This window comes from Pseudophryne corroboree (genome assembly GCF_028390025.1).
Source record: "Pseudophryne corroboree isolate aPseCor3 chromosome 3 unlocalized genomic scaffold, aPseCor3.hap2 SUPER_3_unloc_24, whole genome shotgun sequence".
In the NCBI taxonomy this organism is placed as follows: Eukaryota; Metazoa; Chordata; class Amphibia; order Anura; family Myobatrachidae; genus Pseudophryne; species Pseudophryne corroboree.
This window is the reverse complement of record NW_026967513.1, coordinates 181,784-207,346: the sequence shown is the minus strand read 5'-3', so window position 1 is coordinate 207,346 and position 25,563 is coordinate 181,784. Positions and strand designations below refer to the sequence as shown.

Here is a 25,563-nt window from a genome sequence, read left to right as displayed (position 1 = left end):
GCTGCCTTGTGGGAATGATAGAAGGAAGGCGGAGCTCAGACCAGGGGAAAATGGCCGCCGCTCCTGACGTCACTACACGGCCATGGAACCTATTGCTGCTGCCGGACTGGTCTACAAGAAAATGGCCGCCGCCCTCCTGCACTGAGGACATAAATGGTAATATTCCTTACAGAAGGCGGGATGTAGGAGGGGAGGAACCAGTCACTAGGAATCAGCTTGTGCCAATCACTCTTTACTTCCGGACTTTGCGTTCCACCTTATTTCCGGACTGTGCGTTCCACATACAAGAAGTGAGTTTTCATCGACTGCTGCAGCCTCTCAGTGTCAGTGTCCGTGGAGATCAGGTAATGGCGTCTTATTATACAGGGGGAGCAGCCTGTGGTGCCCTGTTATTATTATTATACAGGGGGAGCAGCCTGTGGTGTCTTGTTGTTATTAATATACAGTGGGAGCAGCCTGTGGTGTCCTGTTATTGTTATTATACAGGAGGAGCAGCCTGTGGTGTCCTATTGTTATTATTATTATACAGGAGGAGCAGTCTGTGGTGTCCTGTTATTTTCTCTGACGTCCTAGTGGATGCTGGGACTCCGTAAGGACCATGGGGATTAGTGGCTCCGCAGGAGACTGGGCACATCTAAAGAAAGATTTAGGACCATCTGGTGTGCACTGGCTCCTCCCCCTATGACCCTCCCCCAAGCCTCAGTTAGATTTTTGTGCCCGAACGAGAAGGGTGCACACTAGGTGGCTCTCCTGAGCTGCTTAGTGAAAAGTTTAGTTTTAGGTTTTTTATTTTCAGTGATGGTGGTGTCCTGTTATTGCTAATATTATACATGGGGAGCAGCCTGTGGTGTCGTGTTGTTGTTGTTGTTGTTGTTATGTCAGCTGCAGAGCATTACTACACCACTAGCAGTGTGACAGCTGCAGATTATTACTACACCACTGGCAGTGTGACAGCTGCAGAGCATTACTACACCACTGGCAGTGTGACAGCTGCAGAGCATTACTACACCACTGGCAGTGTGACAGCTGCAGAGCATTCCTACACCACTGGCAGTGTGACAGCTGCAGAGCATTACTACACCACTGGCAGTGTGACAGCTGCAGAGCATTACTACACCACTGGCAGTGTGACAGCTGCAGAGCATTACTACACCACTGGCAGTGTGACAGCTGCAGGCTGAGCCCCCTCATTGCCGTCCCCCCCCAGCAGTCACTATAATGGTGTAAAATGTGAAATGCCCGCTAGGAGGGCGCCACACGTATAACGACGGCCATCTGCTGTAGAGACACCGGGTTGTATTATATAATGCCAGTATCAGAAGAGACTGACGTCATGTATGTAACAAGAGTTTCTGCAGCAGCTGTGCCTGGCGTTTACTATTATTCTATAGGGAACCTATTATTTTGTATGTGTGCCGGCAGTCGGCCTGTTACTGAGCCCCATGCTGTGTGCAAATGTGGGGAATACCAGGGAGGCGCTCTATCCAAATGATGCAACCAAAACATAAAAACAATATAAACCGTAATATAGAGCAAAACATATACTAATGGGTGTTACCCTGAGGTATATGATATCTCTGGTATACATGATATACACAATGAGTATACACAAAGGTATCACTGATAAAATCAATGTAAAAGGAAAACGCTGATCCTTCTACATAGGAGACTCTCAGAGGATTTGTCAGTCTCTTATAGTAAATGAGCAGCGCACAGTGTGAGTGAGAAGAAATCCTCCAGCTGATATGGTTCATACAGGAATGTGTCCTGAACCAGAATGACCTTTATATGGTAATTGTCCATCCGCTTAGTTCCGGTGTAACAACAAAGTGAGTTACATGTGTATAGATGTGATGGTGGTCAGTAGTCACTGCACCAGTGTTGGTAGTCCTTGCGGCACAAAGTTGATACTGCAGACCCGCTCTTGTGTGTAATAAACAGTGTTTTTAATTATGTTTTGGCTGCATCATTTGGATAGAGCGCCTCCATGGTATTCCCCACATTTGTCTCTGTTTGAGGAGGCCGGCTACCCCTCTCCAGGTGGCTGCTAACCCTAAGGTGTATTCCATCACAGACCTGCCCAGCGCCAACAAACCTATGCAGCAAGTAGGGGAGGGCAGCATCTAGAAGCAGGCACAGAGAGAGCGGAACTTACTCCTCCAGGGGGCTTCCTTACTCATCCGCCTCAGGGGGCTCCCAGCAGCTCATCCTTCCTAGGCTGCAGAGGGTGTGGGTAGGAGGCAGGGGGCTGCGGGTCTAGCATGGCAGGAGTCTCTGGTATGGGAGGGCCGGGTTATAGCCTGCAGGCAGCTGGCACTGTACCCCGCTCGTGGCTGCTGCTGCTGACCCCGTCCGAGACCCATCTCATGTTACTCCATACGGCTGCTCCCCTGTCTGTCTCCTGCTGCCTTTCCCCTGTCGGTCTCCGGCTGCCTTTCCCTGTCTGTCTCCGGCTGCCTTCCCCCTGTCTGTCTCCTGCCGCCTTTCCCTGTCTGTCTCCTGCCGGCTTTCCCCTGTCTGTCTCCTGCCGCCTTTCCCCTGTCTGTCTCCTGCCGCCTTTCCCCTGTCTGTCTCCCGCCGACTTTCCCCTGTCTGTCTCCTGCCGACTTTCCCCTGTCTGTCTCCTGCTGCCTTTCCCCTGTCTGTCTCCTGCCGCCTTCCCCCTGTCTGTCTCCTGCCGCCTTCCCCCTGTCTGTCTCCGGCTGCCTTCCCCCTGTCTGTCTCCGGCTGCCTTCCCCCTGTCTGTCTCCGGCTGCCTTCCCCCTGTCTGTCTCCGGCTGCCTTTCCCCTATCTGTCTCCTGCCGCCTTTCTCCTATCTGTCTCCTGCCGCCCTGTCTGTCTCCGGCTGCCTTTCCCCTGTCTGTCTCCTGCCGCCTTTCCCCTGTCTGTCTCCTGCCGCCTTTCCCCTGTCTGTCTCCTGCCGCCTTTCCCCTGTCTGTCTCCTGCCGCCTTTCCCCTGCCTGTCTCCTGTCGCCTTTCCCCTGCCTGTCTCCTGCCGCTTTCCCCCTGCCTGTCTCCTGCCGCCTTCCCCCTGCCTGTCCCCTGCCACCCCTTGCCTGTCTCCGGCCGCCTTTCCAGGAGTCCCTGTCCCTTCACAATGTACTGCACATCAGTTCATTGTGACTCCACTCACAATAGCGCTACACTCTAGATCAGGCCCACTATGCAGTACAGCCTTATGGGGCTGGGTCACAGGAACCTCTGAGACACTGACCAGGACTCTATGGTTGTGGGGAAATAGGAGATTAAATGACCACTCTATTCCACATTTACTATGTTACATGTGCAATATCTTTTATGTATTATATTTATTCCAAGGAACTCTAGCTGTGAGGAACGGAGTCTTTATTACACATCACACGTTCTGTATTCTCTCTGATTGACCGAGGATGGACAAGGACAGTAGTCACAGGACTGAGAGGATAATAAAAATCACCCTGGAGATCATCTACCTGCTTACTGGGGAGGTGAGTGGATCTGGGAGCATCACAGCGACCTTATATCTATAGTAATAATACAGGGACATGACTGGGGAGGTGAGAGGATGTGGGAGTGTCACAGTGACAGCACTTATATCTATAGTAATAATACAGGGACATGAATAGGGAGGTGATAGGATATGGGAACATCACTGTGACCTTATATCTATAGTAATAATATAGGGACATGATTGGAGAGGGGAGAGGATGTGGGAGTGTCACAGTGACAGCACTTATATCTATAGTAATAATACAGGGACATGACTGGGGAGGTGATAGGATATGGGAACATCACTGTGACCTTATATCTATAGTAATAACTCAGGGACATGACTGGGGAGGTGAGGGATTCTGGGAGCGCTACAGTGACATCACTTATATCTATAATAATAATAGAGGGACATGACTGGGGAGGTGAGAGGATCTGGGAGCATCATTGTGACCTTATATCTATAGTAATAATACAGGGACATGACTGGGGAGGTGAGGGGATCTGGGAGCATCACTGTGACATCACTTATCTATAGTAATAAAATAGGGACATGACTGGGGAGATGAGGAGATCTGGGAGCGTCACAGTGACATCACTTATATCTATAGTAATAATAAAGGGACATAACTGGAGGTGAGGTGATCTGGGAGCATCACAGTGACATCACATATTTATCGTACTAATACAGGGACATGACTGGGGGTGGTGAGGGGATCTGGGACTGGCACAGTAACATCACTTATATCTATAGTAATACAGGTATATGATTGGGGAGGTGAGGGGATCTGGAAGTGTCACAATAACATCACTTATATCTATAGTAATAATTCAGGGACCTGAATTGGGAAGTAAGGGGATCTGGCAGCCTCACTGTGACATTGCTTATATCTATAGTAATAATACAGGTATATTACTGGGGAGGTGAGGGGATCTGGGAGTGTCACATTGACATCACATATATCTCTAGTAATAATACAGGGACATGACTGGGGAGGTGAGGGGATCTGGGAGCGTCACAGTGACATCACTAATATCTATAGTAATAATACAGGGACATGACTGGGGAGGTGAGGGGATATGGAAGCGTCACTATGATGTAACCTATAGCTATAGTAATATTACAGGGACATGACTGGGAAGGTGAGGGGATCTGGGCGTGTTACAGGTACATCACTTATATCTAAAGTAATAATACAGGGACATGACTGGGGAGGTGAGGAGAACTTGGAGCATCACTGTGACCTCACATATCTATCGTACTAATAAAGGAACATGACGAGAGGTGAGGGGTTCTGGGTGCACTACAGTGACATCACTTTTATTTATATTAATAATACAGGGACATGACTGGGGAGGTGAGGGGATCTGGAAGTGTCACAGTGACATCACATATATCTATAGTAATAATACGTGACATGATTGGGGAGGTGAGGGAATATGGTAGCGTAACTGTAACATCAATTATTTTTAGTCATGATACAGGGACATGACGGGAGGTGAGGGGATCTGGGATTGCCACTGTGACATCACATATCTTTTGTAATAATACGAGAACATGACTGGGGAGGTGAGGGGATCTGGGAGCGTCACTGTGAAGTCACATATCTATAGTAATAATACAAGGACATGACTGGGGAGGTAAGGTGACCTGGGAGTGGTACAGTGATGTCACTTATATCTATAGTAATAATACAGGGACATAACTGGGGAGGTGAGGGGATCTGGGAGCATCAGAGTGACATCAGTTATAGCTATAGTAATAATACAGGGACATGACTGGGGAGGTGAGGGGATCTGGGAGTGTCACAGTGACTTCACTTATATCTATAGTAATAATACAGGGACATGACTGGGGAGGTGAGGGGATCTGGGAGTGTCACAGTGACTTCACTTATATCTATAGTAATAATACAGGGACATGACTGGGGAGGTGAGGGGATCTGGGAGTGTATATATTGATATTTGATGTCTCCTCCATTACACAGGATTACACAGTAGTGAAGAAGACATCCAGTGAGTGTGAGATACTCAACAGCCATCCCCGTGTGTCAGGAGGACTGAGTAGAACCCAGAGCCCAATCACGGTGCCTCCACCTGACTCACTAATACATGAGAGACACAATGACCAAAAGATCCTGGAACTCACCAACAAGATCATTCAGCTGCTGACTGGAGAGGTGACTGCTGGGAATGGGGCATTATACAGTAACACCAGGGTGTCTGTCTGGGTGATGACTGGAGAGGTGACTGCTGGGAATGGGACATTATACAGTAACACCAGGGTGTCTGTCTGGGTGATGACTGGAGAGGTGACTGCTGGGAATGGGACATTATACAGTAACACCAGGGGGGGTGTCTGGGTGATGACTGGAGAAGTGACTGCTGGGAATGGGGCATTATACAGTAACACCAGGGGATGTGTCTGTGTGATGACTGGAGAGGTGACTGCTGGGAATGGGGCATTATACAGTAACACCGGGGGACGTGTCTGGGTGATGGCTGGAGAGGTGACTGCTGGGAATGGGGCATTATACAGTAACACCAGGGGATGTGTCTGGGTGATGACTGGAGAAGTGACTGCTGGGAATGGGACATTATACAGTAACACCAGGGGATGTGTCTCGGTGATGACTGGAGAGGTGACTGCTGGGAATGGGGCATTATACAGTAACACCAGGGGATGTGTCTCGGTGATGACTGGAGAGGTGACTGCTGGGAATGGGGCATTATACAGTAACACCAGGGGATGTGTCTGGGTGATGACTGGAGAGGTGACTGCTGGGAATGGGACATTATACAGTAACATCAGGGGACGTGTCTGGGTGATGACTGTATCACTCTGTGTCATGATGTCACTGTCTATGTCTCCATGCAGGAGGTGGAGTGTATAGAGGAACACAGGGGTCTGTACAAGGACGTGATGATGGAGAATCACCGGCCCCACACATCACTGGGTAAGAGGAGACTGTCATGTATTTGACAGGGGAGAGCAGGTATGGGGGCCCCCTATATATACACATCACCTGATAATCACATATATACACTGTACTCAGTCACTGTGTGTCTCCTACAGATGGGCCCAGTAATAGAGATACCCCAGAGAGATATCCCCGTCCTCTGTATTCCCAGGATTGTACAGAGGAGAATCACAGGATCCCACAGGAGGATCAGGTAGGTGGGCTATAGGGTCTCCCCAATAAACCAAAGTGACTGTCACTGTATGATCTGTAGAGGAGCTGTGTGTCATTATATTTGTCTTGTTTACATAGGGTGAAGCCCAATTAAATAATATTAAAATCAAAGATACAGAGGGAGAAGAAGAGACGTATGTGACTGATATAAAGGCAGAAGATATAGAGGGAGAAGAAGAGACGTATGTGACTGATATAGAGACAGAAGATACTGAGGAAGAAGAAGAGACGTATGTGACTGATATAAAGGCAGAAGATATAGAGGGAGAAGAAGAGACGTATGTGACTGATATAGAGACAGAAGATACTGAGGAAGAAGAAGAGACGTATGTGACTGATATAAAGGCAGAAGATATAGAGGGAGAAGAAGAGACGTATGTGACTGATATAAAGGCAGAAGATATAGAGGGAGAAGAAGATACATATGTGAGGGGTGATCAGCCGTCTAAGGAGAAGGAGATCCCTACAGATATCAGCACAGGTGAGTAATAAACACTTATTACAGGAAAGTGTCACATATTCTCCTTCCTCAGTCACTACAGCAATCTCTTATCCTACACCCTCCTCTGTCAGTACAGACTAATGAGGAATTTGTTTTTTCCCAGTGTGGAGTCAGGAGACATCAGCTCCTATTATACTCCTGCTCTCCCCTCACATCATGTCACTGTGTGTTACCAGCCCAGAGATCTGACCAGTCTCCACCCCACACTCTCTGGTGTATCTCATACATCAGGAGACATCAGCCCCTATTATTCTCCTGCTCTCCCCCTCACATCATGTCACTGTGTGTTACCATCCCAGAGATCTGACCAGTCTCCTCCCCACACTCTCTGGTGTATCTCATACATCAGGAGACATCAGCCCCTATTATTCTCCTGCTCTCCCCCTCACATCATGTCACTGTGTGTTACCAGCCCAGAGATCTGACCAGTCTCCTCCCCACACTCTCTGGTGTATCTCATACATCAGGAGACATCAGCCCCTATTATACTCCTGTCTCCCCTCACATCATGTCACTGTGTGCTACCAGCCCAGAGATCTGACCAGTCTCCTCCCCACTCTCTCTGGTGTATCTTATACATCAGGAGACATCAGCCCCTATTATACTCCTGCTCTCCACCCCTCACATCATGTCACTGTGTGTTACCAGCCCAGAGATCTGACCAGTCTCCTCCCCACACTCTCTGGTGTATCTCATACATCAGGAGACATCAGCCCCTATTATTCTCCTGCTCTCCCCCTCACATCATGTCACTGTGTGTTACCAGCCCAGAGATCTGACCAGTCTCCTCCCCACACTCTCTGGTGTATCTTATACATCAGGAGACATCAGCCCCTATTATACTCCTGCTCTCCACCCCTCACATCATGTCACTGTGTGTTACCAGCCCAGAGATCTGACCAGTCTCCTCCCCACACTCTCTGGGCTATATTGTACATCAGGAGCCATCAGCCCCTATTATACTCCTGCTCTCCGCCTCACATCATGTCACTGTGTGTTACCAGCCCAGAGATCTGAACAGTCTCCTCCCCACACTCTTTGGTGTATCTCATACATCAGGAGCCTTCAACCCCTATTATACTCCTACTCTCCCCTTCACATAATGTCACTGTGTTACCAGCCCAGAGATCTGACCAGTCTCCTCCCCACACTCTCTGGCATATCTCATACATCAGGAGCCATCAGCCCCTATTATACTCCTGCTCTCTCCCTCACATCATGTCACTGTGTTACCAGCCCAGAGATCTGACCAGTCTCCTCCCCACACTCTCTGGTGTATCTCACACATCAGGAGCCATCAGCCCCTATTATACTCCTGCTCTCCCCCTTCACATCATGTCACTGTGTGTTACCAGCCCAGAGATCTGACCAGTCTCCTCCCCACACTCTCTGGTATATCTCATACATCAGGAGCCATCAGCCCATATTAATCCCATAGTCTTCTTATCATGTCACTGAGGTCAGGTAGGATTTGTTTTCTGTAACTAACATGGTGTTGAGTCTCGGCAATAAGAAGGCAAGCTGAGAACTGAACTCTCTGCCCTAGAACGCCAGTCTCCTTTTTCGAGCAGGCCGTGACATTGGTCTTCAGCACATGGATGAGTAATGCATAATAGGAGGTCACTGGACCATGCTTTAATTAAGAATTGGAACCTCTTAATAGGTCTTATTTTCTAAAGCAGAGTAATGGGAAGTGTATGTGACAGGATGGTCTTCATTCCTTAATATAGGTACTCCATTCCTAGTATGTCTGCAAGTAGAGACCTCATAGATAAAAAAGTTCATACTTCATGAGCAAACAGATTGATTATGGGGAGTGATATTCTGTACAGATGTCCTGGAGAAGGTATCTAGACAATCCCTGTTATACAGAGTGGAGATCATGTAAAGAGGGATAGACCCCTTGATAGAAGAATGGTCTGGTTACACCCCTTGGCTAGAGGATCGGTCCAGTTACGTCTCTTGGCTAGAGGATCGGTCCGGTTTTGCCCCTGGGCTAGAGGATCGGTTCGGTTTTGCCCCTGGGCTAGAGGATCGTTCCAGTTTTGCCCCTGGGCTAGAGCATCGGTCCGGTTTTGCCCCTGGCTAGAGGAACGGTCCGGTTCTGCCCCTGGCTAGAGGATCATTATGGTTTTGCCTCTGGGCTAGAGCATGGGGTCCGGTTTTGCCCCTGGCAGGAGGAACGGTCCGTTTTTGCCCCTGGCTAGAGGAACGGGCCGGTAAGGCTCCTGGGCAGCAGGTGATCACTAAAAAAGCCTAGTTAATCTCCCATTTATAGCGGATCTTTCGTCTGGAGAAAAATTAAATTATACTAAAATTCTCTGGTGAAAATGTCTGTGTATCTTCATTCTCTATAACGTCTGCAATTTAAAGACCTAAGAAACTGTAGGTTAGTATGACAGTACAACAGGAGATTACGTAGAAAGCCCTTTCGAAACAAGTGTGTCGATCCATCAGTGCATTCGGTTGTTGGGGAAAATGGTGGCGGCCTACGAGGCCATACAGTTTGGCAGGTTCCATGCCAGAGTTTTCCAGTAGGACCTGTTGGACAAGTGGTCGGGTTCCCACCTACACATGCACCGAAAGATAATCCTGTCGTCAAAAGCTAGGATTTCACTCCTGTGGTGGTTACACAGCTCTCACCTACTGGAGGTACGCAGATTCGGGATTCAGGACTGGCTCCTGGTGACCACGGATGCAAGTCTCCGAGGCTGGGGAGCATTCACTCAGGGAGAAAGCTTCCAAGGGAAATGGTCTAGTCAGGAAGCCTGCCTTCACATAAACGTGCTGGAATTGAGAGCCATTTACAACGGCTTTCAACAAGCGGTACATCTTCAAGATCATCCCATGCAGATCCAGTCGGACAATGTAACAGCAGTCGCGTACATAAACAGGCAGGGTGTAACGAAAAGCAGAGCGGCAATGGCAGAGGTGACAAAGATCCTCCTCTGGGCAGAAAGACATCTAAAGGCTCTGTCAGCAATTTTCATTCCGGGAGTAGACAACTGGGAAGCAGACTTCCTCAGCAGACATGATCTCCATCCAGGAGAGTGGGTTCTCCACCAAGAAGTCTTCGAAGAGGTGACAAGTCTTTGGGGAGTTCCTCAAGTAGACATGATGGCATCTCGTCTCAACAAGAAGCTTCAGAGATATTGTTCCAGGTCGAGAGAACCTCAAGCATTAGCGGTGGATGCGCTAGTGGCCCAGTGGGTTTTCCGGTCAGTGTATGTCTTCCTTCCACTTCCGCTGATCCCAAAAGGGCCAAGGAGGGCTTGGTGCCCAGATCTTCAGGAGTAGCTCATAGAAGATCCTCTTCCTCTTCGCTAGGACCTGTTACGGCAGGGGCCGTGCGTGTATCAAGACTTACCGAGGCTACGTTTGACGGCATGGCTGTTGAGCGGCGAATCCTAGCCCGAAAGGGTATTCCCAAGGAAGTCATCCCCACTCTTATTCAGGCCAGGAAAGGAGTAACGTTGAAACATTACCACCGTATTTGGAGAAAATATGTATCTTGGTGTGAATCCAAGAAGGCTCCTATGGAAGAGTTCCATTTGGGACATTTTCTCCATTTTCTGCAGGCTGGTGTGGAGGCGGGCCTCCGAATGGGATCAATCAAGGCCCAGATTTCGGCCTTGTCAGTATTCTTCCAAAAACAATTGGCCTTTCTTCCAGAAGTTCAGACCTTCGTGAAAGGGGTTCTGCACATCCAGCCTCCATTTGTGCCTCCAGTGGCGCCATGGGACCTTAATGTGGTGTTGCAGTTCCTTCAATCGGATTGGTTTGAGCCTCTACAAGAGATAGAGCAGAAGTTTCTCATTTGGAAAGTGGTGATGCTTTTGGCATTGGCATCCGCACGGCGGGTGTCTGAATTGGGGGCCTTATCTCACAAGAGCCCTTACCTGATCTTCCATGAAGATAGGGCAGAGTTGAGAACTCGTTAACATTTTCTTCCAAAGGTGGTTTGATCTTTCCACATAAACCAACCTATTGTGGTGCCAGTAATTCCTGACACGTTCACTGAGTCAAAGTCTCTAGATGTGGTTAGGGCTTTGAAGATTTATGTCGCTAGAACAGCTAGAATACGGAAAACAGAGTCTTTGTTTGTCCTTGTATGCTCCCAACAAAATTGGGTGTCCTGCTTCCAAGCAGACTATTGCACGCTGGATCAGAGGTACGATTCAGCAAGCTCATTCTACGTCTGGATTGCCGTTACCGAAGTTGGTGAAGGCCCATTCTACTAGGAAGGTGGGCTCCTCCTGGGCGGCTGCCCGGGGGGTCTCAGCATTGCAACTTTGTCAAGCAGCTACTTGGTCAGGGTCAAACACATTTGCTAAATTCTACAAGTTTGACACCTTGGCCGATGAAGACCTCAAGTTCGGTCAATCGGTGCTGCAGGGTCATCCGCACTCTCCCGCCCGTACTGGAGCTTTGGTATGTATGAGAAAACAGGATTTCAGCTGCGGGGTACACCGTGCTCCACAAGGATTGGACAATGGGGTGTAGAGTAGGCTCTTGATCTGAGGCACCAACAGGCTCAAAGCTTTGACTGTTCCCAGAATGCACAGCACCGCCTCCTCTATAACCCCGCCTCCCAGCACAGGAGCTCAGTTTTGTAAGTTTGTGCTGCAGTAAGCAGGCACTTAACAGCGGGGTTGCTCCAAGCAGCCCTAAGAAAAGCTTTTTATGAAGACTTCAAGGGCAGCAGCGGTGGTAAATGTCTTGTGACATTCACTGCTGCAGCTCCAGCTCTCCCCAGCGGTGCTGTACACTCCCGAGCCTTGGTTGCCGGGTATTTACTGCGGAAGCTCCGGTCTTCTTCACGTTAGACACACACAGCTGGGGCTCTCCAGGATCGCGTGGCCGCGCTTCGGGAGGTGGTAAGTGGGTCCCGCTTGCGGGACCCTGTCTTTATCGCGATCCGGCGCGGTCAGTGGGAGGCGGGCCGTGCGCGCTGGCGGTGGACACTTTGGCAGTACAGGCGATCCCACTAGATCACCAGGGCATGGGCGCAGGTCAGATTTTCTCTCTAAACCAGTTTTTATATCGCCCACAGTACCCGGTGGTTTTGCCAGCAGCGGGGATAAGGCTTAGACCTGAAGCCCCTCCCCCAGCCCCAGGGCGCCATTTCCAGCAAGTGTTCCCGCCCTCGAGCTGCATATCTGTCTCTCCCTCACTCCCTGTCAGTGTCTGCGGCGCCATTTCTCTCAGCTCACTGTTCCTGGGACTGCTTGGGCAAATCCTATGTAAAGGCGCCTGGTTGTCAGCGCTGTGACATTACATGACACTTAAGTATTCTTCCTGCCTTTTTAGACCGTGATAGTTAAGAAAGAGTGCATTTAGTCAGTGTTTTATAGTACAATTACCCTGTGATATACATCCAGTTCTTACTGTGTAGTGTTATATCTATTAACTATTTAGCAGTATAAGCTAGTCCAGTGCAGTATTATTGTCAGTAATAACCTCTGCATTGTACAAACTGTGACTTTCTCTGGCTGGGTCCACAGGATAACATTGTGATATGGTTGAGGGACAGCGGAAATGGCACCAACACGGTCACAATCTTTCTAGCCTCCCAGGATGCATCGGGGCCTTCACCATATAGTCCCACCCACTGTCTCAGTCAGATCAGTTTTTTGCTTGGTGCGGCAGGAAGCCGCATGGTCACAGAGCTGCTGTGAGAATAGCCTCAAGCTTTTATTATTTAATTTTTATAGACTTACTATGTTTTTTTAAGCGACTTTTGTTAATAGCGTCTTAAACGCATGCTAGAAAGAGTCGCTCCAACAACTCCTCACCGGGTCGCAACAACGCTTACCTTCGGGTATTAGTGCTGTCTCGACGGGCGTCTGTGTCGGATGTTCTAGCAGGTCCAGCAGACGTAACCAGGCTGTAGCCGGAGCATGGGGAGACGGTGAGTCTATGGACTTCCTCTTACTAGAGGGGTCAGGACACAGCTACGCTGAATTTGGTGGAGACTACAAATAGTGTGTTGATGCGCCGAACATCTTGAGTGCGACAGCGCTACGCTCTAGGGATCATAGGCGCCAGGACTAGGTAGAGGTCGCGATCCTTAGGGTTTAAGTCAACAGGGGGATTCAGACGCTCTCCTGGCCACCCCTCCTCCTAGTTCATGACCAGTTTCCGTGCGTCTCTCGTTTCATGAACTGAATGACCTCACTTCCGGCTCAGACGCTACCACGAGGGTACTCGGTCGCAACTTAGACGCTGCGGTTGTGTACACTAGAGATCCCGCCTAGACCGAGTCGCAGGCCTTAGCGTCTGCATACACGTGGAAGTCGCTGAGCGTCCGTGTCCGCAGGAGCGACTGTATCAGTTATATAAGAGCGGTAGTGTACATCAGTAGCGTCTAAATCCACTCAGCGTCTTACGAGCGTATTTGCTTGGATATGGAAGTGTGGTGAGTCTCCCTGTATCCCGCTCTCTGAAGGCATGGTATACAGTACTAAAAATTCTCTCTACTTCTTGTCACAACTGAGGGTTTTGACTGGCAGGAGAAAGCCTCAGTTGTAGGGGCTGAGAGGAACTTAAACCGGGGAGGTTTAATCAGACCCCTTGACATGTAAGTGTTAAATGAAACCCGAAGGTGTGACCATGACAACCAGGTAAAAGTCAAAATTAAAGTTTATTAACAGACTCCGTGTAAACAAACAGCATTCAAGATAAATAATGGCAATGATAAATAATATTTAATAATAAGATTCCTGGAGCACTCTGATCATGAAATGGTTACACAGGACACTGGTAGGTAAGAACAGCTGTTAAAGTCCTTAGATGGAGTAACCTTACCAGGCCTGGCTGTAGTAGTGAAGATATCCAAGGAACATGCCAGTAGATGGAACAGATGAAGTTGGTAACTTGAATCAGCTGTTGTAATTGCTGGATGGAACCAGCCAGGTGGTAAGACACGGAGTGGATGCGGAATGGAATCAGCCAGATGGTAAAGCCACTGAATGAATGCTGGGTGGAACCAGCCAGGTGTTAAGACACGGAGTGGATGCGGAATGGAATCAGCCAGATGATAAAGTCACTGAATGAATGCTGGGTAGAACCAGCCAGGTGATGAAACACGGAGTGAATATAGTAAGATGCTAGGGAGCATAGAAACAGAGGAGTTGAAGGATGATTACCGGTGGTAGTGGATACTGCTGGAAGCAGATGAAATAGCTGGAAACTGGATCAGCCACGGGGGACTGCAGAGTCAGGCTGCACCGCAGGATGGAAAGCAGGTGCGGGTCTCTTTAGTGGATGCTGGAGACAGGAGCTGGAACCTGGAAACACAACCACAGGAGAGAGACTGGAACAAGGTATGACAAACAAAGCACTGACATCTTTCTGGCCCAGACACAGGATACTTATACCTGCAGCTATGCAGGCATTGGCTGGGCAATTATGCAGATTTTCAGAGGCAGTGGATTGGTGAAACTGGAGCATGTGATTAGATCCAACATGGCTGCGCCCATGTTAGAACTTGGAGGGAAAACTGGTTTGGAAAACCATGTGCAAACATAGTAGTAATGGCGGCGCCGGCCGCAGAGGACGGGAGACGCCATGCTGGATTCAAACATGGCGCTGCTGTGACAGCGTCTCAGAGTGACAGGAGGGATATGCAGAGTGTAAACCCAGATGAGATCCGGACTTGGAACGCTGAGCCAGCCTCAGGAGACATCTAAACGGCAGGTAATGGCGTCCAGATACCCGGATCGTGACAGCACCCCCCCCCCCCTTTAGGAGTGGCCCCAGGACACTTCTTAGGCTTTAGAGGAAACTTCGAGTGGAAATTACGGACCAAGGCAGGAGCATGGACATCTGAGGCATTGGTCCAAGAACCTTCTTCAGGACCATAGCCCTTCCAGTCAATAAGATACTGTAACTGACCATAACGGAAACGTGAGTCCAGAATCTTGGCCACCTCATACTCGACTCCCCGTTGAGTCTGCACTTTAGGAGCTGGAGGAAGTGCAGAATGAAACCGATTCAGGATCAGCGGTTTCAACAGGTAAACATGGAATGTCCTGGGTATTTTCAAGAAGGGAGGTAACTGAAGCCTGTAAGCAACAGGATTGATAACCTGTTCAATTTTAAAAGGACCGATGAAACGAGGTGCAAATTTCATGCTAGGAACTCTCAACCTCAAATTCTTCGTGGACAACCATACATGATCACCCACCTTGAGAGCAGGAACCACTCTACGCTTTCTATCGGCAAACTTCTTGTACCTGAATGAGGCTTTAAGCAGGGCCGCGCGGACATTCTTCCAGTTATTTGAGAACTGGCGCAAGGTGACATCCACTGCTGGAACAGAAGTTGCTGGAAGCGGTTGGAATTCTGGAACTTTAGGGTGGAATCCGTAGTTGATGAAGAATGGTGTTGAAGAAGATGAGGAATGGTATTGATTGTTGTGGCTAAACTCGGCCCAAGGAAGGAGTTGAACCCAGTCATCTTGGGAGGAAGACACATAAATGCGGAGGAAGGCCTCCAAGTCCTGTTTCACCCTCTCGGTTTGACCATTGGTCTGAGGATGGTAAGCTGTAGAAAACTTTAACTTGACTTGGAGGGCTTGACACAAACTTCGCCAGAATTTGGCTACGAATTGTACTCCACGATCAGAGATGATCTCTTCAGGAAGACCGTGAAGTCGGAAGATCTCTTGGATAAACACTTGAGCCAACTTGGAAGCTGACGGAAGACCGGTGAGGGGTATGAAATGTGCCATCTTGGTGAACCGGTCAACTACCACCCAGATGGTATTAAACTTGTTGCATATAGGCAGATCTGAGACAAAGTCCATCGACAAATGGGTCCACGGTCGACTGGGAACAGATAATGGAACCAGTTGCCCCGCAGGAGACTGGCAGGGAACTTTGTGTTGGGCACACTTTGGGCAATAAACTCCTTGACATCCTTCTTCAGAGTTGGCCACCAGTAGGACCTAGAGATAAACTCGAGGGTTTTCTGAATGCCTGTATGTCCGGCAAAACGGGAAGCATGGGCTCAATGCATGAGCTTCTTCCTCAACACCGGCTTCACAAAACTTTTCCCTGGTGAGGGCGTAGAGTCCATCCTCACCGTGGAGAATACCAACGGATTAATAATAGGATGCTTATCTGAAGACTCTGACTCGTTTTCTTGCTCCCAAGAGCGGGAAAAGGCATCGGCCTTGCGATTCTGAGAGCCCGGACAGAACTGAAGTTTAAAGTCGAACCTGGAAAAGAAAAGTGCCCATCTGGCCTGATGAGGGTTAAGACATTGTGCGCCTTTCAGGTATAGAAGATTCTTGTGGTCGGTAAGTATAGTGATTGAATGAGAAGCTCCCTCCAACAGATATCTCCACTCCTCTAGAGCGAGCTTGATGGCTAGCAACTCCTGGTCGCCAATGGCATAGTTGCGCTCAGCTGGGGAGAACTTCCGGGAGAAGAAACTGCAAGGATGTAGATGGCCATCTTTAGCCCACTGGGATAACACCGCTCCTACTCCAACGGAGGAGGCATCCACCTCTAGGATGAAAGGAGAGTTGATGTCGAGCTGTTTCAGAACTGGTGCAGAGATGAAACGTTGCTTTAAAAAATGAAAAGCTTGCGTAGCTTCTTCAGACCACTTGGACGGGTTAGCACCCTTCTTAGTTAATGCAGTGATTGGCGCCACAATGGTGGAAAAGTTTTGTATAAACTTTCTGTAATAATTGGCGAACCCTAAGAACCTCTGGACCCCTTTGAGGGTTAAGGGTATCGGCCAATTCTGGATTGCTTGTAGTTTCTCAGGATCCATCTCTAGTCCGGAACCGGACACAATGTAACCTAGAAACGGAATGGATTTAACTTCAAAAACACATTTCTCCAATTTGCATTAGAGATGATTGACTCGGAGACGGGACAGAACCTCCTTTACCCAGTAACGATGTTCCTCTACATTATTGGCAAAGATGAGGATATTGTCTAGATATACCACGACATGGCGGTATAAGATGTCTCTGAAGATCTCATTGACGAAGTGCTGGAAGACAGCTGGAGCGTTTCTCAATCCGAAGGGCATGACGAGGTACTCATAATGTCCATCAAGGGTGTTAAAGGCGGTTTTCCACTCGTCGCCCTCACGGATCCGGATGAGATTGTAGGCACCCCTCAAATCCAACTTTGTAAAGATGGTTGCTCCGCTGACTCAATCGAAGAGTTCTGTAATCAAGGGTAAAGGATACCGGTTCTTGATGGTAATGTCATTCAGACCTCTGTAGTCGATGCATGGTCGCAGACCACCGTCTTTCTTCTTAACGAAGAAGAAGCCTGCGCCAGCTGGAGAAGAAGAAGGTCGGATGAAACCTTTCGCCAGGTTCTCTTTGATGTACTCCTCCATGGAGTGCATCTCAGGCAGAGACAACGGGTAAGTTCGGCCTCGAGGTGGAACCTTCCCTGGAATGAGATCAATTGGGCAGTCCCATTCTCTATGAGGAGGAAGGATATCAGCAAAGGCTTTACTGAACACGTCCGTGTAGTCTTGATATGGAAGAGGTGGGACATCAGACGACCTGGGGAGAGAAGAACAAACAGGAAGCACTTTGGACAAACAGGTCTCAGCACAGGAGGGACCCCATGCTAGTATCTGCGTAGTCGTCCAGTCAATTGATGGATTGTGGAGGCGGAGCCATGGAAGGCCCAAAACCACTGGATGTGTGGCTCTTGGAATCACTAGGAAGGAAATAAATTCTGCATGAAGAACTCCCACTCTCAGACGAACTGGTAAAGTCCTTAGAGAAATAACCATCAAAAATCTTGCTGCCATCCACGGCAGTTAAGGAGATGGACGAAGGAAGTCTCTCGGTGCGTAGGGACCACCGTTTAACATAAGCTTCGGTTATGAAATTCCCAGCTGCTCCGGAATCAAGGAGGGCAATGACGTTCCTGTAACGTTGAGCAATTTGAAGCGAGACTGGGAGATTACAATCACAAGGGGATGGAGAGGAGAGCATTACTCCTAGCCGGCCCTCTCCTTGGCGAGCTAGGACTTGAAGTCCCGGACGTTTGGGACAGGCATTGATTGCGTGAGACGGAGCTGCACAGTAGAGACAGAGGAACTCGGAAAGACGTCTTCGGCGCTCAGCAGGGGATAGACGGGAATGACCAATTTGCATGGGCTCATCTTCGGACGGAGATGGTTAACGAGGAGGAGGAGCAGAAGATTTTGGAGTGGATGACCTTACTCGCTCAATTGCTCTTTCGCTGAACCATAGATCAACCTTAGTGCATAATGAAATTAGCTCATCCAACTTAGAGGGCAAGTCTCTGGTAGCTAACTCATCCTTGATGCGCTCAGATAAGCCATGCCAGAATGCAGCATACAGGGCCTCGTCGTTCCATACCAGTTCGGATGCCAGGATTGGGAACTGTATTAAATACTGTCCCACAGTACGTGTTCCCTGGCGTAAATGGAGAATCTCAGATGAAGCAGAGGTTACCCGGTCGAAGATGCGCCTGAATGTTGCCACAAAGTCAGTATAGGAGGACAGCAGGGGATCAGACTTCTCCCATAAAGGTGATGCCCAGTCAAGGGCTGAGCCGCTGAGAAGGGAGATGATATAGGCAATTTTAGTACGGTCACTGGGGAAATTGCCAGGTTGAAGCTCAAAATGGATTTCGCATTGGTTGAGAAATCCCCTGCAGGACCTTGGAGATCCGTCAAATTTTGCTGACATTGGTAGATGAAGACGTGGAATGGAAATGGGCAAAGTGGGTGGGGTTACAGCTGGTGTCACTGTGGTGGACGCACCGGACGTGTCAGGTTCACGGAGGGTCGTTTGAATCCCATCCAGCCGCGTAGAGAGATCCTGGAGACAGCAGATGATATGGCCTTGTGCAGCCTCCTGATGTTCAAGTCGGGCTGCCAGTTCTTGCATCTGCCTAGCCGCTTGATCCTGGTCTCCAGCTGGATTCATATGGTCAGTGCTTACTGTCACAACTGAGGGTTTTGGCTGGCAGGAGAAAGCCTCAGTTGTAGGGGCTGAGAGGAACTTAAACCGGGGAGGTTTAATCAGACCCCTGGACATGTAAGTGGTAAATGAAACCCGAAGGTGTGACCATGACAACCAGGTAAAAGTCAAAATAAAAGCTTATTAACAGACTCTGTGTAAACAAACAGCATATAAGATAAATAATGGCAATGATAATTAATATGATTCCTGGAGTATTCTGACCATGAAATGGTTACACAGGACACTGGTAGGTAAGAACAGCTGTTAAAGCCCTTAGATGGAGTAACCTTACCAGGCCTTGCTGTAGTAGTAAAGATATCTGAGGAACATGCCAGTAGATGGAACAGATGAAGTTGGTAACTTGAATCAGCTGTTGTATTTGCTGGATAGAACCAGCCAGGTGGTAAGACACGGAGTGGATGCGGAATGGAATCAGCCAGATGGTAAAGTCACTGAATGAATGCTGGGTGGAACCAGCCAGGTGATGAAACACGGAGTGAATATAGTAAGATGCTAGGGAGCGTGGAAACAGAGGAGTTGAAGGATGATTACCGGTGGTAGTGGATACTGCTAGAAGCAGTTGAAATAGCTGGAAGCTGGAAACTGGATCAGCCACGGGGGACTGCAGAGTCAGGCTGCACCGCAGGATGGTAGGCAGGTGCGGGTCTCTTTAGTGGATGCTGGAGACAGGAGCTGGAACCTGGAAACACAACCACAGGATAGAGACTGGAACAAGGTATGACAAACAAAGCACTGACGATCTCCTGGCCCAGGCACAGGATACTTATACCTGTAGCAATGCAGGTATTGGCTGGGCAATTATGCAGATTTCCAGAGGCAGTGGATTGGTGAAACTGGAGCATGTGATTAGATCCAACATGGCTGCGCCCATGTTAGAACTTGGAGGGAAAATTGGTTTGGAAAACCATGTGCAAACATAGTAGTAATGGCGGCGCCGGCCGCTGAGGACGGGAGACGCCATGCTGGATTCAAACATGGCGCTGCTGTGACAGCGTCTCAGAGTGACAGGAGGGATATGCAGAGTGTAAACCCAGACGAGATCCGAACTTGGAACGCTGAGCCAGCCTCAGGAGACATCTAAGCGGCAGGCAATGGCGTCCAGATACCCGGATTGTGACACTTCTTAGTTTGAAGTGTTCATTTTTAGTACCTATTGCATATGAGTCCTGTATATTACTGTTGTTTCTGCATGTTATGTTGGAAAAGAGCCAGTTAAAACAGAAGTACAATTTTCCTACTTATGTATAAGTTGTTATGATGGTGATTGTATTCTCATATGACAATGTCTAATGCTTTAACATGTGACTGCTAGTATGTGTGCTGACTTTTCCGTGTAATGTCAGTCCTGTTCTGACCCTCAAATCAGGTGCACTGTGGTCAGATTGATTTCACTTCTATATACTCATATATAGGTGATTTTCAGTCACAAATTGTGTAGTCATTAACAGATTATTACCATGTCTGTGAGCGGCAAAAGTGATGAGGAGAATTTATCAAGCACTCCTACATCCCTAACATGCTTATCTTGTAAGAATCTTCCCCTAATGTATCCTGTTTGCACAGACGGTAACACTTGCTATTCCCAGTGATCCTGCAGATAGCGTGCACTTTCTAGTATACTACCCAGACCGGCGATTGTGTCGGCATGGGTTTATAGCGCTGTGGCAGTGTGGACAGGTACCTTAGCAGAGATTGAGACCTTAATATAAATATATTAAAGATGCTGTCTTAAGTGATAGATATATAATTATAAAGCATGCCCAAAGAGACATGAGTATACTGGGTCCTAGAGTCAAAGCTATGTCGATCTCTGCTTGACGTGTCCTGTAGAATATGCAATGGACAGATGATGCCGACTTAGGAGGCATATGGAAGGATGAGGATTGTGTGGAGAAGGGTTCTCGGGCCTGGTCTCCACAGCTATAGCTGGTAATTCTGCTAGTTTGCCTTATATCCCTGCACAGCCTAAGAAAGCACGACATTATTAAATGCAGCATTTCGAATAAAGAAACAAGAAAGTCTGACGTGCGTCCTTTCTTGTCAGAGCCGGGGACAGAGGAAAGAAGCTGCACAACACAGCTAGTTCCCAGGAACAGAAGTCCTCCCCGGCCTCTACAAAAATCCACCAATGTCGCTGGGGCTCCACAGGCGGAGCTAGGCCCGGTGGGGACACGCTTTCGTAAGTTCAGCCACAAGTGGGTTCACTCCCTGTTAGATCCCTGGGCAATAGATATTGTGTCTCAGGGATACAAGCTGGACTGTGAGAAGATGCCCCCTCACTGACGACCCTGCCGGCTTCCCCCCACGAGAGGGAGCCAGTGTTAGCTGCAATTCACAAATTGTATCTTTAACAGGTGCTAGTCAAGGGTCCCCTCCTTCAACAAGATGGTGTTATTATTCGACTATGTTGTAATCCCGAAACTAGACGGTTCGGTCAGATCCATATTGAGTTAAAAATCCCTGAACATATACCGGAAAAGGTTCAAGTTCAAGATGGAATCGCTATGAGCGGTCAGTGCAAACCTAAAAAGGGGAGAATTTATTGTGAATCGGGACATAAGGGATGAATACCTTCATGTCCCCATTTATCCACCTCATTAGGTGTACCTCAGAATTGCGGTACGGGATCGTCGTTACTAATTTCTGATGTTGCCGTTTGGTCTCTCCACGGCCCCGAGAATATTCACCAAGGAAATGGCGGATATGATTGTGCGCCTGCCGAAGCAGGGTGTCACTATTATCACGTACTTGGACAATCTCTTCATAAAAGCGAGATCAAGAGAGCAGTTGCTGAACAGCGTATCACTTTCTCTGAAAGTGTAACTGCAACACGGCTGGATTATATATATTCCAAAATCGCAGTTGGTTCCTACAGCTCATCTGCCTCTCCTAGGTACGATCCTAGACACAGACCAGAAAGGGGTTTATCTCCCGATGGAGAGAGCTCAGGAGCTCATGACACTGGTCGGGAATCTATTAAAACCAAAACGGGTACCAGTGCATCACTGCACTCGAGTCCTGGGACGGATTGTGGCATCAAACGAGGCCATCCCCTTAGGAAGGTTTCATGCGAAGACCTTCCAATGGGACCTACTGGACAAGTGGTCCGCATCACCTCTTCAGTTGCATCGGTTAATCACTCTATCCCCCAGGGCCAGGGTGTCTCTCCTGTGGTGGCTGCAGAGTGCTCGCCTTCTCGAGGGCCGCAGATTCGGCATTCAGGACTGGGTCCTGGTGACCACGGATGCAAGGCTCCGAGGGTGGGGGGCAGTTACACAGGGAAGAAATTTTCAAGGTCTGTGGTCAAGTCAACAGACTTGCCTTCACATCAATATCCTGGAACTAAGGGCTATATACAACGCCCTAAGTCAAGCGGAGATCCTGCTTCGCGACCAACCGGTTCTGATCCAGTCAGACCGCAGGGGTTCATGTAAACCGCCAAGGCGGAACAAGGAGCAGGGTGGCGAGGGTAGAAGCCACCAGAATTCTTCGCTGGGCGGAGAATCACGTAAGAGCACTGTCAGCAGTGTTCATTCCGGGAGTGGACTACTGGGAAGCAGACTTCCTCAGCAGGCACGACATCCACCCGGGAGAGTGGGGACTTCATCCAGAAGTCTTCACACGGATTGTAAATCGTTGGGAACGGCCAGAGGTGGACATGAGGGCGTCCCGCCTCAACAAAAAGCTAAAAAGATATTGCGCCAGGTCAAGGGACCCTCAGGCGATAGCTGTGGACGCACTAGTGACACCCTGAGTGTACCAGTCGGTTTATATGTTCCCTCCTCTTCCTCTCATACCCAAGATACTGAGGATGATAAGAAAGAGAGGATTAAGAACTATACTCATCGTTCCAGATTGGCCAAGAAGCACTTGGAACCCAGAACTACAAGAAATGATCTCAGAAGACCCATGGCCTCTGCCTCTCAGACAGGACCTGTTACAGCAGGGGCCCTGTCTGTTGCAAGACTTACCGCGGCTGCGTTTGACGGCATGGCGGTTGAACACCGGATCCTAATGGAAAAGGGCATTCCAGGTGGAGTCATTCCTACGCTGATAAAAGCTAGGAAGGATGTGACAGCAAAACATTGTCACCGCATATGGCGGAAATATGTTGCTTGGTGTGAGGCCAGGAGGGCCCCAACAGAGGAATTCCAGCTGGGTCGTTTTCTGCACTTCCTACAGTCAGGAGTGACTATGGCCCTAAAATTAGGGTTCATAAAGGTCCAGATTTCGGCCCTATCTATTTTCTTTCAAAAAGAACTGGCTTCACTGCCTGAAGTTCAGACGTTTGTTAAGGGAGTGCTGCATTTTCAGCCCCCTTTTGTGCCTCCAGTGGCAACTTGGGATCTTAACGTTGTGTTGGATTTCCTGAAATCCCATTGGTTTGAGCCACTTAAGACCGTGGAGCTAAAGTATCTTGCGTGGAATGTGGTCATGCTGTTGGCCTTGGCTTCTGCTAGGCGTGTGTCAGAATTGGCGGCTTTGTCATGTAAAAGCCCATATCTGATCTTCCATATGGACAGGGCAGAATTGAGGACTCGTCCCCAATTTCTCCAAAAGGTGGTATCAGCGTTTCATTTGAACCAACCTATTGTGGTGCCTGCGGCTACTCAGGACTTGGAGGATTCCAAGTTGCTGGACGTAGTCAGGGCTCTGAAAATGTATGTTTCCAGGACGGCTAGAGTCAGAAAAACTGACTCTCTATTTATCCTCCATGCACCCAACAAGCTGGGTGCTCCTGCTTCAAAGCAGACTATTGCTCGCTGGATCTGTAGCACGATTCAGCTTGCGCATTCTGCGGCTGGACTGCCGCATCCTAAATCGGTAAAAGCCCATTCCACGAGGAAGGTGGGCTCTTCTTGGGCGGCTGCCCGAGGGGTCTCGGCTTTACAACTTTGCCGAGCTGCTACTTGGTCGGGTTCAAACACTTTTGCAAAATTACTACAAGTTTGATACCCTGGCTGAGGAGGACCTTGAGTTTGCTCATTAGGTGCTGCAGAATCATCCGCACTCTCCCACCCGTTTGGGAGCTTTGGTATAATCCCCATGGTGCTTACGGAGTACCCAGCATCCACTAGGACGTCAGAGAAAATAAGAATTCACTCACCGGTAATTCTGGATGCTGGGAGACCGTCCCAAGTGCGGACTCTCTGCAATACATGTATATAGTTATTGCTTAACTAAAGGGTTATTGTTATGAGCCATCTGTTAAATGAGGCTCATTTGTTGTTCATACTGTTAACTGGGTATAGTTATCACAAGTTGTACGGTGTGATTGGTGTGGCTGGTATGAGTCTAACCCTGGATTCCAAATCCTTTCCTAGTAATGTCAGCTCTTCCGGGGCACAGTTTCCCTAACTGTGGTCTGGAGGATGGGCATAGAGGGAGGAGCCAGTGCACACCAGATATAGTACCTAATCTTTCTTTTAAGAGTGCCCAGTCTCCTGCGGAGCCCGTCTATTCCCCATGGTCCTTATGGAGTACCCAGCATCCACTACAGACTACGAGAAATAGAATTACCGGTGAGTAAATTCTTATTTTTTCTCTGATTTAGTCACCATATCTTTCCTTTATCTCTGCTAGTGCTGACTACACTGCGCAGGGGTTTGGGTGTAGAGGTATAGTGCTGCTGATAATTGTACTGTGTTACCTCATACTGCAAGTTATATCATGTCTGCTTCTGAGGGTAACGGTTCTGAGGCAGAACACACTGCCGGTGTTGCTGATCCCACGGGGCCATATGAGGAGAATATAGCAGCTGTGGGCTCTGGTTCTGGGAGCTCCCTGCCCCCCAGTGGGACTGTGGCAACAGAGGCACATACTGACCCACCGTGGGCCGCTTTTTCCACGCTTCTGCATACGCTAGTTCATAAACTAACACCCCCTGTGGAACCCCCAATGCCGGTACAACTGTAAGTAGTGCCTGCAGCTAACCCGCCGTGGGCGGACAATTTATCTGCTCAATTGAAGAAGTTGAACCAGTCCTTGACTACTAAAAAGGCTGACCAATGCTCGCCTAAGTCCAAGAGGTCCTCTAAGCGAGCCCTTGTCTCCTCACAATCCACTGCTGTCACTGACGCCTCGTCGGATGAAGACGGCACATATACTGACCCCCCACAGGTTCTGACTCAGATACGGCTGATGGGGAGGATAGTTCACATATGGATGTTCCTGATCTTTTGGAGGCTATTAAGTTAATTCTGCAGATTACTGATGATCCCGAGCCATCCGTCCCTCCTAAGAAACCAGATAGGTTCAAGCGTCAGAAGGTGGTTAAACAGGTTTTACCTCACTCTGATCACCTAGTGGATATACGTCAGGAACCCTGGGAAAACCCGGGTACGAAGTTTGTGCCTCAAAAGAAGATGCTGGCTCGCTATACCCTCGCGCCAGAGCT

At 48.8% G+C, this 25,563-nt stretch overlaps 1 protein-coding gene across 2 annotated transcripts in view; it reads left to right on the top strand.

Annotated features, from left to right (window-relative positions):
* Positions 1 to 256: 256 nt before the first annotated feature.
* LOC134983794 (zinc finger protein ZFP2-like) overlaps positions 257 to 25,563 on the top strand; it is a 44,812-nt gene continuing 19,505 nt past the window's right edge. For both annotated transcript variants that reach the window (XM_063949428.1, XM_063949427.1), the window contains exons 1-6: positions 257 to 344; positions 3,320 to 3,468; positions 5,458 to 5,649; positions 6,348 to 6,426; positions 6,546 to 6,643; positions 6,742 to 7,144. In XM_063949428.1, the coding sequence (XP_063805498.1) occupies positions 3,391 to 3,468; positions 5,458 to 5,649; positions 6,348 to 6,426; positions 6,546 to 6,643; positions 6,742 to 7,144 (850 nt within the window). In that variant the 5' untranslated portion in view covers positions 257 to 344; positions 3,320 to 3,390. The remainder of the gene's footprint in view (positions 345 to 3,319; positions 3,469 to 5,457; positions 5,650 to 6,347; positions 6,427 to 6,545; positions 6,644 to 6,741; positions 7,145 to 25,563) is intronic.